Source organism: Anomalospiza imberbis, unplaced genomic scaffold, assembly GCF_031753505.1.
Source record: "Anomalospiza imberbis isolate Cuckoo-Finch-1a 21T00152 unplaced genomic scaffold, ASM3175350v1 scaffold_501, whole genome shotgun sequence".
Classification (NCBI taxonomy): domain Eukaryota; kingdom Metazoa; phylum Chordata; class Aves; order Passeriformes; family Viduidae; genus Anomalospiza; species Anomalospiza imberbis.
The window spans coordinates 57,623-70,525 of NW_027100111.1; the positions used below are offsets into that span (position 1 = coordinate 57,623).

Below are 12,903 nucleotides of genomic sequence, written 5' to 3' on the forward strand. Positions count from 1 at the left end.
GCACTAAGAAGGAGCCAGGAAACTGCAGGCCCATCAGCCTCAGCTCCATCCCCAGAAAGGTGACAGAATATCTCCTCTTGGATGTCATCTCTAAGCGTGTGGAATAGCAGGAAGAGAAAACTGGATGGGCTTAGCAGCTGTTCTGCAGGGCAAACAACTGAGTTCGCAGAAGAAGAAATTCATAAAATACGGGTTTATCCATGGCAAGGACGCAAACAAGGCCGTCCGCATGGAAACTGGAAAACACGTCAGGGTTACTTGTAGTTAGAGGACACGTGCCTTAGTCGGCAGCGTACGTGCCTTAATAATTTGTGGTAAGCTCTTGCCAATGAATTATTGACGTTAAATGCTTTGCACCAATAGAATACAATAAGCTATTGCTTTGCCCATTGAATAGGATGAGCTGTTTTGATGTAACTAGTGGCTTAGGATCACACTTTTTTAGGGGTATAAAACTTGAGAACAACTTGTAATAAAGAAGAAGCCGTTGTTGTCACTGCACAGGTGTATGTGTATGTCTCGTGTCCATCTCTACTGCGACAGAAAACCATGCTTGGCCAATCTCATAGCCACCTCTGCTGCACTGACTGGCTGGGTTTGTGAGGGGAGAGCAGTGGCTGTTGTCAGCCGGGACTCCAGCAAGGCTTTGTCCCGGCCTCCCTTATCACGGTCATGGGGCAGCTCAGGGACAGTGGCGTGGAGAAGTGGGCAGTGGAGCTCCAAACCCAGACAGCTGCGAGCTCAGGGGGCCGTGCTGGGGCCACTCTTGTTTGCCTTATTCCCCAGCGACCTGGCAGAAGGGACGGAGCGCTCCCTCAGCACGTTTGCGGATGGGACAGAAGCGGGAGCAGGGGCTGGTGAACCACACGGCTGTGCTGCCTTTCAGTGAGACCTGGACAGGCTTGAGAGTTGAGCAGAGAGGGGCCTCGTGAAGTTGCACAGGGGAAAGCCTCTAGAAGAGCTTGAAGCTTTGTAATTACCAGGCAGCAGAAGTTTTCTAGTATAGAGGAGTGTATAACGTCATCTTGTGATGTCCAGTCAGGGAAACCACTGCATCTCTTTATGTTAGAGGAGCAGTTTCTTGTAGGTATGTAAAGAAAGCCTTTGAGAAAAACACTGACTTCAGAAACTTCCTCTAATATTATGTTGGATTTCCATGATTTTCTGGAATGCCAGGCCAAGCGTAAGGATTCCAAAAGGAAAGTGAAAGCAAATTAATAAATCTACTTGTAGAGGTCAGAAGCATTTCCCGTTTGTTCCTCGAAGAAGTTGCCAATGTTACTTTTGAAATCCTTTCAAAGATCTAATAGGAAAAAGCATTGGCCCCAAGTGTTAGCCTGTGTTTCTGAAGAGGAATATGCTTTTTGTGTCAATTCAATGTTTGTAGCAGGGTTTGGTTTTTTTTTTTTTTCGTGTGTGTGCTTTGAATGTGAGTCTTTGCAGGACTTTGAATAATTCGATCATATACCCAAGACAACATTTTACTGTGTCCTGCTGTCCAGTGCTGAACAGGGTTGAGACAGAGCAGGTAGCTCCGTGTCTGTATGAAACTTGCAGGAGCAGCACCAGGAGCAGCAGCAGAGCAGTGCCCGATGGTTGCCTCGGGGCCTGGCATTTGACCCTGCACTTGCTGCAGGAGTCCCTGCCTGGTTCCCTGCTGACCAAACCTTCTCAGCCATCCCAGAACCTGGGTTCCCAAGGGGGCCGCCTCAAGTGGTTGCCAGGCACCTGAGGCCATGGCTGCCCAATGTTGGCTGCACGATGCTGATGTCAGCGTGGCCATTGTGACCCGTGCGACCAAGGCCACAAGAGGCAACGCTGGGCTCAGGCCGTGGCTCAGTGCGACCTGACAACGTGAGGAGAAGGCAGGGCAGGGACGCTGCTGCCCAGCGACGAGAGGAACCCCACACCTCGGGGCTCTGGGCCTGTGCTGCAGGCTCACCTGCCTCTCACTTCCCAGAATCGGCGGAGGAACAAGCGGAGCCGTCTGCGGTGGTCCTCGAGGCGACGACGGCAGGAGAAGGCGGACGGGAGCAGGGCTCACGCGGGGCTGAGCAGGGAGCAGTGCCCTCGTGGCCCTGGGCCTGTTCTGCAAACTCCCCACACTCCTCTTTTTCCCACAGAGAGAGAGGACCAGCACCTGGAGGAGACTGTGGCAGTTCTGGACAGGGACTCCCCGCTGACAGCTGCCATGCGCGACAGCAAGCAGGAGGGCCCTGGTGCCCGGCAGCCAGGTGAGGGCAAAGCCACCCTCCCACAGCCTGGCCCAGGGACGCTTGTGGCAGGCGATGTGGGGCCCAGGGCAGAGGCAGGGCGAGGCGGGAGCTGCTCAGCCATGCCGTGGCTGGGAGCCTCCTTCCTCCCCAAGTGGGGCCCAGCTGGGCCGGGGGGCAGCTCCTGGGACACCCGTGCCCGCAATGGCCCCTGCTCTGCAAGGCCTCCGGCCCTGCCCATCAGCCAGGCAGGCAGGCAGGCAGGCAGGGACGGAGCAGCCCTTGGGGCCGATGCTGCTGCAGCCAAAGAGCCCCGCAGAGGTGCTCATGCCCGCTGCCATTGGCTCTGTCCCCTGCAGCCTGCGTGCTGTGTCACCGTGCAGAGGCCGACCCGGACATCTGCGGCGACCAACTGGAGAAGTGCGGGCTCTGTGCCCACGCGTTCTGCCTGGTGAGTGGCTCTGGGTGCTCCCTCCACCATTGCAACGGGCAATTCCTGCCTCTCTCTCCTCATCTGCTCGTCCCCTTTGCTGCAGTTCTTTGCCACTCTACTTTCTCGTCAAGAGAACTGTCGTGTCGGACTCATGGGGTTTCTTCCTCGAGATATCCAAATTGCAGTCTGGCGGGCGGCACAAAAGGTGAGCGCCTGACAAGAGCAGGGAGATTTGTGCCAGGCGAGGTTTGCCAGAGCTGAGCCCAGACACTTGGAATGAAAGGCCTGCCCTTCCGGCCGGCTGGGGGACAAAGTCTGGCTCCCGGCAGCTGCACCGAGGCTCTGGCACAGGAGGCTCCTCCACCAGACGGCTCTGTGGGCTGAGACCCAGCAGTGGCCACATCCTACGCCCTGCCCGGAGCCGTGGGGCTGCCTGGGGAGGCCCCGAGGCTGCTGCTGATGGGGCTGCTTGGCTCTTTCCAGCGCTGCTGCGTCTGTGGCCAGAGCGGGGCAACCATCATGTGTTGCAAGGAGGACTGTGACAGATGGTTCCACCTGCCCTGTGCCAAGGAGGGCGGCTGTGTCACACACTACATTCCAGATTACAGGTACCTCCTCCCCACTCCTGGTCACTCCTGCGAGAAGATCCAACATTTCTCACTTTGCCCATCCATTTTCCTCCAGCTCCTTCTGCCCTGAGCACCGTCCAGAGCAGGACGTGGAGGCGACTCCAGAGCCGGGCACCGACTGCCCCATCTGCATGGAGCCTGTGGAGGATAGAAAGACCTTCCGAACCCTGGTGTGCCCAGCGTGCAAAAGGGCCTGGTTCCACAGGGACTGCATCCAGGTAGGAGCCATCCCCTCAGCCCCGGGCCACAGCAGGTGCCCAGCGGCACCAGGGCCTTGCTCACCCTGCTTCTGTTTGCCCTGCAGGGACAGGCCATGCGCGCTGGTCTTTTTTCCCTCCGCTGCCCCCTGTGCAGGGACACGGGAGAATTTCTTGTACAAATGTTCATCGTGGGGATCCGAATCCCTTTCAGGTTGGTGTCCTTCTGCCTGGCTCCCAGGACAGGAGGTGCAAGTGCTGTGCTGTGCCAGGCCCTGCCCCAGCAGTCCTGGCCCTGCCCTGTCCCGTGAGTCTGGGCTTCAACTTCACGCAGGACTTGGAAAAGCGCTGGAGAAAGAGCAGGGACAACCTGTACCTCCATGAGGGCACGACATCAGAAACTCATCAGCTTTCCCTTTCTCCATCAGACTGCCAACATGGGAGGACAACGACGCCTTTGCGGATCTAGGAGAGCGGCACAGCAGGTGCAATGCCAGGGACTGCCTTTACCCGGGAGGCAGGGAGGAGGCAGAGGAAGAGGGGTAAGTTGGGGAGCTGCACCTGAGGCTCTGCAGGGTACGTGTGTCACTTCAAGGGCTCAAGGGGGAAAGAAAGAGAAGAACGTGTCTGGACAATCCTGTGCTGTGGACACGTTGTCCATGAGCCCCTTTGCCTCCTCAGGCCCTGGGAACTGCTCCTGTGCTCCTCCTGCGCTGCTGAGGGCACCCACAGGCGCTGCTCTGGCCTGAGAAACCGCATACAGAGCTGGGAGTGTGACAGCTGTGCTGGTCTCGGAACGGGTATGAGGCAAAGCAGCCGGTGCCCCTGGGCTGGGGACAGTGCCCAGGCCGGGCTGGGCAGAGCCCCTCTGCTCCTGAAGGGCTGGGGGTTCTGCTCTGGCCTGGCTTGCCTCGGGCCTGGGTGGTCTTTGACATTCCTGCTTGGCCTTACAGCTTCCAGGGATGAGTCAGAGCTCAGTGGCCCCAGCCGGATCAGACAGTCAGGACTGGAGCCTGCTCATGGCTCCCCAGAATCTGAGGCCATCAGCCCCAGCTCCCGCACCCCGGTGCCATCGGGGCTGGATCCCCAGTCTTCCTCTGCAGAGCCCAGCGGCCGCAGCAGCCAGCAACACACAGCATGGCAGCAGTATCTGCCGTCTTCCTCGCTGGCCACCAGCAGCCCCAGCACATCAAGGTCAACGTACAACAACTCCCCTGACTCTGGGGACAGGGTCCATTCCAGACGTGCTGGGCCCGGCCGCAGGCGAACCCGCTCTCGCCAGCCAGGTCGGGCCCCAGATGGACCCGTCCGACTGAGGAGTCGCCGTGACAGGAGCAGCAGGACAACAACAAGGGCTGAGAGGCCCAGGCGAAGGGAGACACCTTCACGGGCATCCCCCGGACGCAGCCGCGCCCGCCAGCAAGGTCGGGCCCTAAGTGCACCTGTCCGCCCCAGGAGTCGCCGTGACAGGAGCAGCAGGACAAGACCAAGGACTGAGACGCCCGGGCGAAGGCAGACATCGCCACGGGCATCCCCCGGACGCAGCCGCGCCCACCAGCAAGGTCAGGCCCAGAGCCCACCTGTCCAGTCCAGGAGTCGCCGTGACATGAGCCACAGGACAGCAGCAAGCGCTGAGAGGCCCAGGCGAAGGCAAACATCGCCACGGGCATGCCCCGGACGCAGCCGCGCCCGCCAGCAAGGCCGGGCCCTAAGTGCACCTGCCTGCCCCAGGAGTCGCCGTGGCAGGAGCAGGAGGACAGCAGCCAGCGCTGAGAGGCCCAGGCGCAGGGGGACGCCGTCAGGGATGTCCCGCAGGAGCAACCGCTCCCGCCAGCGACGTCGGGCCTCACCTGGGACCTCCAACAGCAGCACCTAGTGTCGTCTTTTCTTTCTGGTCCGTCTGTTCGCTGCCGGAAGTGAAGGTGAGAACGGTCCGTACAGGGACCTTGAGATTTGCAGGTCTGTGAGCAAACCGAATTCGCTCTTGGCATTTCTACTGGCAGGAAAGTAGTCTTATGCTAAATACCTTGATTTCTGTCTCACCATGTATTAAGTGAAAAGTCACTTAAATGATGTGGCTAATTAAAAAGGACTCTTGTTCCTGCCTTTAGACTCCAACCTCAGATGCTTCCGCACTGCTTTCTCTTGAAAGTGAAGCACTCCTTGATGGGCTTGGATAGGGTTAGGGAGACATTCAGAGCAAGGTGGCTCTTAGGGAAGCTCTCTTGGAAAAGGATGTGTGCTGTCTTGCTATCCTTGAGCAATCTCATTCAGTAAAGCCAAAAGGAAGAAGAGAGAAGAGAGTGACACACTGCCTCAAGCGCCTGAAGAAATCGATCACTATATTGCTGCTGATTTCAAAGACTTGCTTGGACCTTGAAAGAACAAACCAGAAAAGACAGTGGAAATATCCTGGGACAAAGAGGATGCGCAGGACTCTGCCCCCGATGACCATTTGGGACCTTTGCCTGAGAATTAACTCAGGCCCTCGAGAAGAGCCTGCAACTTCGTAACTCCCCGGGAACAAAAGCGTTTTAGTGTGCCGGTGTGGATAACATCATGTGGTGTTGTCCAGTCAGGTAAACCACGACATCTTTGTCTGTTACAGGAGCAGCTACTTAACTCTATGTAAAGAATGTATTTAAGAGAAAGAGTGAATTTAGAGACCTCTCCTCATAGCGGATCCAGAACCTTCTCTGAAGAATTTGTTAGATTTTCATTATTTTCCGGAACACCGAAGGAAGCAGACGGGTACCAGATAGAAAATACGAGGAAACCAATAAACCTTTTACTGCTTAGAAGCGTGTCACTTTTGTTCCTCGAAGAAGTTGCCAAAGAATGTTACTTTCAAAATCCCTTCAACGATCTAACAGGAAAAAATATTGGCAAACCTGTTAGGCAGTGTTTCCGAGCTGGGGCTGATGGTCTTGGGTGCTGGGGAGCCACGGGAAGGCTCCAGTCCTGACTGTCCGGCCAGGCTGAGGCCATTGAGCTCCAGCTCATGCCTGGCAGCTGTAAGGGCAAGCGGGAATGCCAAAGGCTCTCATGGACCCAGGCCAGGCCGGAACAGAGCAGAGCCCCCAGCCCTCCAGGAGCGGACGGGCTCTGCCAAGCCCGGCCTGGGCACTGCCCCCAGCCCAGGGACACGCGGGTGCTCTGCCCGAGAGCCGTGCCCAGAGCAGCAGAGCTGTCACGCCCCAGCTGGTTCTGGTCAGAGTGAGAAGCCAGCAGCGGCCGTGGGTGCCCTGGGCAGCACAGGAGCTGTTGCCAGGGCCTGGGGAAGCACAGGAGTCAGCCTCTGCACGGCGACACAGCACGCAGGCTGCAGGGGACAGAGCCAATGGCAGCGGGCATGAGCACCTCTGCGGGGCTCTTTGGCTGCAGCAGCATCGGCCCCAAGGGCTGCTCCGTCCCTGCCTGCCTGCCTGCCTGCCTGGCTGATGGGCAGGGCCGGAGGCCTTGCAGAGCAGGGGCCATTGCGGGCACGGGTGTCCCAGGAGCTGCCCCCCGGCCCAGCTGGGCCCCACTTGGGGAGGAAGGAGGCTCCCAGCCACGGCATGGCTGAGCAGCTCCTGCCTCCCCCTGCCTCTGCCCTGGGCCCCACATCGCCTGCCACGAGAGTCCCTGGGCCAGGCTGTGGGAGGGCGGCTTTGCCCTCACCTGGCTGCCGGGCACCAGGGCCCTCCTTCTTGCTGTCACGCATGGCAGCTGTCGGCGGGGAGTCCCTGTCCAGAAATGCCACAGTCTCCTCCAGGTGCTGGTCCTCTCTCTCTGTGGGAGAAAGAGGAGTGTGGGGAGTTTGCAGAACAGGCCCAGGGCCACGAGGGCACTGCTCCCTGCTCAGCCCCGCGTGAGCCCTGCTCCCGTCCGCCTTCTCCTGCCGTCGTCGCCTCGAGGAACACCGCAGACGGCTCCGCTTGTTCCTCCGCCGATTCTGGGAAGGGAGAGGCAGGTGAGCCTGCAGCACAGGCCCAGAGCCCCGAGGTGTGGGGTTCCTCTGGTCGCTGGGCAGCAGCGTCCCTGCCCTGCCTTCTCCTCGCGTTGTCAGGTCGCACTGAGCCACGGCCTGAGCCCAGCGTTGCCTTTTGGGGCCAAAGGAAATCTCTGCTCCTGCCTCTGGCACAGGGCATTCTGCCAGCAGGTCAGGGAAGTCTGTAGCCCCTGAGAGAGGCGTGAGCAGTGGAGGAAAGCCAGCATCTCTCCAGTCTTCCAAAAGGGCACTAAGAAGGAGCCAGGAAACTGCAGGCCCATCAGCCTCAGCTCCATCCCCAGAAAGGTGACAGAATATCTCCTCTTGGATGTCATCTCTAAGCGTGTGGAATAGCAGGAAGAGAAAACTGGATGGGCTTAGCAGCTGTTCTGCAGGGCAAACAACTGAGTTCGCAGAAGAAGAAATTCATAAAATACGGGTTTATCCATGGCAAGGACGCAAACAAGGCCGTCCGCATGGAAACTGGAAAACACGTCAGGGTTACTTGTAGTTAGAGGACACGTGCCTTAGTCGGCAGCGTACGTGCCTTAATAATTTGTGGTAAGCTCTTGCCAATGAATTATTGACGTTAAATGCTTTGCACCAATAGAATACAATAAGCTATTGCTTTGCCCATTGAATAGGATGAGCTGTTTTGATGTAACTAGTGGCTTAGGATCACACTTTTTTAGGGGTATAAAACTTGAGAACAACTTGTAATAAAGAAGAAGCCGTTGTTGTCACTGCACAGGTGTATGTGTATGTCTCGTGTCCATCTCTACTGCGACAGAAAACCATGCTTGGCCAATCTCATAGCCACCTCTGCTGCACTGACTGGCTGGGTTTGTGAGGGGAGAGCAGTGGCTGTTGTCAGCCGGGACTCCAGCAAGGCTTTGTCCCGGCCTCCCTTATCACGGTCATGGGGCAGCTCAGGGACAGTGGCGTGGAGAAGTGGGCAGTGGAGCTCCAAACCCAGACAGCTGCGAGCTCAGGGGGCCGTGCTGGGGCCACTCTTGTTTGCCTTATTCCCCAGCGACCTGGCAGAAGGGACGGAGCGCTCCCTCAGCACGTTTGCGGATGGGACAGAAGCGGGAGCAGGGGCTGGTGAACCACACGGCTGTGCTGCCTTTCAGTGAGACCTGGACAGGCTTGAGGGTTGAGCAGAGAGGGGCCTCGTGAAGTTGCACAGGGGAAAGCCTCTAGAAGAGCTTGAAGCTTTGTAATTACCAGGCAGCAGAAGTTTTCTAGTATAGAGGAGTGTATAACGTCATCTTGTGATGTCCAGTCAGGGAAACCACTGCATCTCTTTATGTTAGAGGAGCAGTTTCTTGTAGGTATGTAAAGAAAGCCTTTGAGAAAAACACTGACTTCAGAAACTTCCTCTAATATTATGTTGGATTTCCATGATTTTCTGGAATGCCAGGCCAAGCGTAAGGATTCCAAAAGGAAAGTGAAAGCCAATTAATAAATCTACTTGTAGAGGTCAGAAGCATTTCCCGTTTGTTCCTCGAAGAAGTTGCCAATGTTACTTTTGAAATCCTTTCAAAGATCTAATAGGAAAAAGCATTGGCCCCAAGTGTTAGCCTGTGTTTCTGAAGAGGAATATGCTTTTTGTGTCAATTCAATGTTTGTAGCAGGGTTTGGTTTTTTTTTTTTTCGTGTGTCTGCTTTGAATGTGAGTCTTTGCAGGACTTTGAATAATTCGATCATATACCCAAGACAACATTTTACTGTGTCCTGCTGTCCAGTGCTGAACAGGGTTGAGACAGAGCAGGTAGCTCCGTGTCTGTATGAAACTTGCAGGAGCAGCACCAGGAGCAGCAGCAGAGCAGTGCCCGATGGTTGCCTCGGGGCCTGGCATTTGACCCTGCACTTGCTGCAGGAGTCCCTGCCTGGTTCCCTGCTGACCAAACCTTCGCAGCCATCCCAGAACCTGGGTTCCCAAGGGGGCCGCCTCAAGTGGTTGCCAGGCACCTGAGGCCATGGCTGCCCAATGTTGGCTGCACGATGCTGATGTCAGCGTGGCCATTGTGACCCGTGCGACCAAGGCCACAAGAGGCAACGCTGGGCTCAGGCCGTGGCTCAGTGCGACCTGACAACGCGAGGAGAAGGCAGGGCAGGGACGCTGCTGCCCAGCGACCAGAGGAACCCCACACCTCGGGGCTCTGGGCCTGTGCTGCAGGCTCACCTGCCTCTCCCTTCCCAGAATCGGCGGAGGAACAAGCGGAGCCGTCTGCGGTGGTCCTCGAAGCGACGACGGCAGGAGAAGGCGGACGGGAGCAGGGCTCACGCGGGGCTGAGCAGGGAGCAGTGCCCTCGTGGCCCTGGGCGTGTTCTGCAAACTCCCCACACTCCTCTTTTTCCCACAGAGAGAGAGGACCAGCACCTGGAGGAGACTGTGGCAGTTCTGGACAGGGACACCCCGCTGACAGCTGCCATGCGCGACAGCAAGCAGGAGGGCCCTGGTGCCCGGCAGCCAGGTGAGGGCAAAGCCACCCTCCCACAGCCTGGCCCAGGGACGCTTGTGGCAGGCGATGTGGGGCCCAGGGCAGAGGCAGGGCGAGGCGGGAGCTGCTCAGCCATGCCGTGGCTGGGAGCCTCCTTCCTCCCCAAGTGGGGCCCAGCTGGGCCGGGGGGCAGCTCCTGGGACACCCGTGCCCGCAATGGCCCCTGCTCTGCAAGGCCTCCGGCCCTGCCCATCAGCCAGGCAGGCAGGCAGGCAGGCAGGGACGGAGCAGCCCTTGGGGCCGATGCTGCTGCAGCCAAAGAGCCCCGCAGAGGTGCTCATGCCCGCTGCCATTGGCTCTGTCCCCTGCAGCCTGCGTGCTGTGTCACCGTGCAGAGGCCGACCCGGACATCTGCGGCGACCAACTGGAGAAGTGCGGGCTCTGTGCCCACGCGTTCTGCCTGGTGAGTGGCTCTGGGTGCTCCCTCCACCATTGCAACGGGCAATTCCTGCCTCTCTCTCCTCATCTGCTCGTCCCCTTTGCTGCAGTTCTTTGCCACTCTACTTTCTCGTCAAGAGAACCGTCGTGTCGGACTCATGGGGTTTCTTCCTCGAGATATCCAAATTGCAGTCTGGCGGGCGGCACAAAAGGTGAGCGCCTGACAAGAGCAGGGAGATTTGTGCCAGGCGAGGTTTGCCAGAGCTGAGCCCAGACACTTGGAATGAAAGGCCTGCCCTTCCGGCCGGCTGGGGGACAAAGTCTGGCTCCCGGCAGCTGCACCGAGGCTCTGGCACAGGAGGCTCCTCCACCAGACGGCTCTGTGGGCTGAGACCCAGCAGTGGCCACATCCTACGCCCTGCCCGGAGCCGTGGGGCTGCCTGGGGAGGCCCCGAGGCTGCTGCTGATGGCGCTGCTTGGCTCTTTCCAGCGCTGCTGCGTCTGTGGCCAGAGCGGGGCAACCATCATGTGTTGCAAGGAGGACTGTGACAGATGGTTCCACCTGCCCTGTGCCAAGGAGGGCGGCTGTGTCAATGTATACGTTACCCCATACAGGTACCTCCTCGCCCCTTCTGGCCACCCCTGTGGAACGGTGTTGCATTTCTCACTTTGCCCATCCATTTTCCTCCAGCTCCTTCTGCCCTGAGCACCGTCCAGAGCAGGACGTGGAGGCGACTCCAGAGCCGGGCACCGACTGCCCCATCTGCATGGAGCCTGTGGAGGATAGAAAGACCTTCCGAACCCTGGTGTGCCCAGCGTGCAAAAGGGCCTGGTTCCACAGGGACTGCATCCAGGTAGGAGCCATCCCCTCAGCCCCGGGCCACAGCAGGTGCCCAGCGGCACCAGGGCCTTGCTCACCCTGCTTCTGTTTGCCCTGCAGGGACAGGCCATGCGCGCTGGTCTTTTTTCCCTCCGCTGCCCCCTGTGCAGGGACACGGGAGAATTTCTTGTACAAATGTTCATCGTGGGGATCCGAATCCCTTTCAGGTTGGTGTCCTTCTGCCTGGCTCCCAGGACAGGAGGTGCAAGTGCTGTGCTGTGCCAGGCCCTGCCCCAGCAGTCCTGGCCCTGCCCTGTCCCGTGAGTCTGGGCTTCAACTTCACGCAGGACTTGGAAAAGCGCTGGAGAAAGAGCAGGGACAACCTGTACCTCCATGAGGGCACGACATCAGAAACTCATCAGCTTTTCCTTTCTCCATCAGACTGCCAACATGGGAGGACAACGACGCCTTTGCGGATCTAGGAGAGCGGCACAGCAGGTGCAATGCCAGGGACTGCCTTTACCCGGGAGGCAGGGAGGAGGCAGAGGAAGAGGGGTAAGTTGGGGAGCTGCACCTGAGGCTCTGCAGGGTACGTGTGTCACTTCAAGGGCTCAAGGGGGAAAGAAAGAGAAGAACGTGTCTGGACAATCCTGTGCTGTGGACACGTTGTCCATGAGCCCCTTTGCCTCCTCAGGCCCTGGGAACTGCTCCTGTGCTCCTCCTGCGCTGCTGAGGGCACCCACAGGCGCTGCTCTGGCCTGAGAAACCGCATACAGAGCTGGGAGTGTGACAGCTGTGCTGGTCTCGGAACGGGTATGAGGCAAAGCAGCCGGTGCCCCTGGGCTGGGGACAGTGCCCAGGCCGGGCTGGGCAGAGCCCCTCTGCTCCTGAAGGGCTGGGGGTTCTGCTCTGGCCTGGCTTGCCTCGGGCCTGGGTGGTCTTTGACATTCCTGCTTGGCCTTACAGCTTCCAGGGATGAGTCAGAGCTCAGTGGCCCCAGCCGGATCAGACAGTCAGGACTGGAGCCTGCTCATGGCTCCCCAGAATCTGAGGCCATCAGCCCCAGCTCCCGCACCCCGGTGCCATCGGGGCTGGATCCCCAGTCTTCCTCTGCAGAGCCCAGCGGCCGCAGCAGCCAGCAACACACAGCATGGCAGCAGTCTCTGCCGTCTTCCTCGCTGGCCACCAGCAGCCCCAGCACATCAAGGTCAACGTACAACAACTCCCCTGACTCTGGGGACAGGGTCCATTCCAGACGTGCTGGGCCCGGCCGCAGGCGAACCCGCTCTCGCCAGCCAGGTCGGGCCCCAGATGGACCCGTCCGACTGAGGAGTCGCCGTGACAGGAGCAGCAGGACAACAACAAGGGCTGAGAGGCCCAGGCGAAGGGAGACACCTTCACGGGCATCCCCCGGACGCAGCCGCGCCCGCCAGCAAGGTCGGGCCCTAAGTGCACCTGTCCGCCCCAGGAGTCGCCGTGACAGGAGCAGCAGGACAAGACCAAGGACTGAGACGCCCGGGCGAAGGCAGACATCGCCACGGGCATCCCCCGGACGCAGCCGCGCCCACCAGCAAGGTCAGGCCCAGAGCCCACCTGTCCAGTCCAGGAGTCGCCGTGACATGAGCCACAGGACAGCAGCAAGCACTGAGAGGCCCAGGCGAAGGCAAACATCGCCACGGGCATGCCCCGGACGCAGCCGCGCCCGCCAGCAAGGCCGGGCCCTAAGTGCACCTGCCTGCCCCAGGAGTCGCCGTGG

General features: G+C 59.0%; 2 protein-coding genes and 1 long non-coding RNA gene across 3 annotated transcripts; all 3 read left to right on the top strand.

The window, feature by feature from the left end:
- Positions 1-2,632: 2,632 nt before the first annotated feature.
- On the top strand, positions 2,633-5,348 carry LOC137467033 (pineapple eye protein-like). Its single transcript, XM_068178595.1, is given in 7 exon segments — positions 2,633-2,851; positions 3,130-3,254; positions 3,331-3,548; positions 3,551-3,686; positions 3,901-4,014; positions 4,154-4,272; positions 4,426-5,348. Coding segments are annotated over 7 exon segments (1,689 nt in total). The 5' UTR covers positions 2,633-2,797.
- Positions 5,349-9,424: 4,076 nt separating this feature from the next.
- On the top strand, positions 9,425-11,471 carry LOC137467034 (PHD finger protein 7-like). The gene is made up of 6 exons (XM_068178596.1): positions 9,425-9,500; positions 10,261-10,352; positions 10,438-10,539; positions 10,818-10,942; positions 11,019-11,181; positions 11,268-11,471. Exons 1-6 carry the CDS (start codon positions 9,425-9,427, stop codon positions 11,469-11,471), a joined length of 762 nt encoding a protein of 253 aa, XP_068034697.1.
- A 6-nt stretch (positions 11,472-11,477) lies between these two features.
- On the top strand, positions 11,478-12,541 carry LOC137467029 (uncharacterized). Its single transcript, XR_010995384.1, has 3 exons — positions 11,478-11,702; positions 11,842-11,960; positions 12,114-12,541. It is a non-coding gene; the product is annotated as an uncharacterized lncRNA (long non-coding RNA).
- Positions 12,542-12,903: the final 362 nt, after the last annotated feature.

Excerpts from the sequence above, each read along its gene's own strand:
- LOC137467034 (XM_068178596.1), top strand. The coding sequence starts at position 9,425 with ATGGCTGCCCAATGTTGGCTGCACGATGCTGATGTCAGCGTGGCCATT. Across the intron at positions 10,353-10,437 it reads GTGCCCACGCGTTCTGCCTG|TTCTTTGCCACTCTACTTTC; the intron begins GTGAGTGGCTCT and ends CCTTTGCTGCAG. Across the intron at positions 10,540-10,817 it reads TCTGGCGGGCGGCACAAAAG|CGCTGCTGCGTCTGTGGCCA; the intron begins GTGAGCGCCTGA and ends GGCTCTTTCCAG.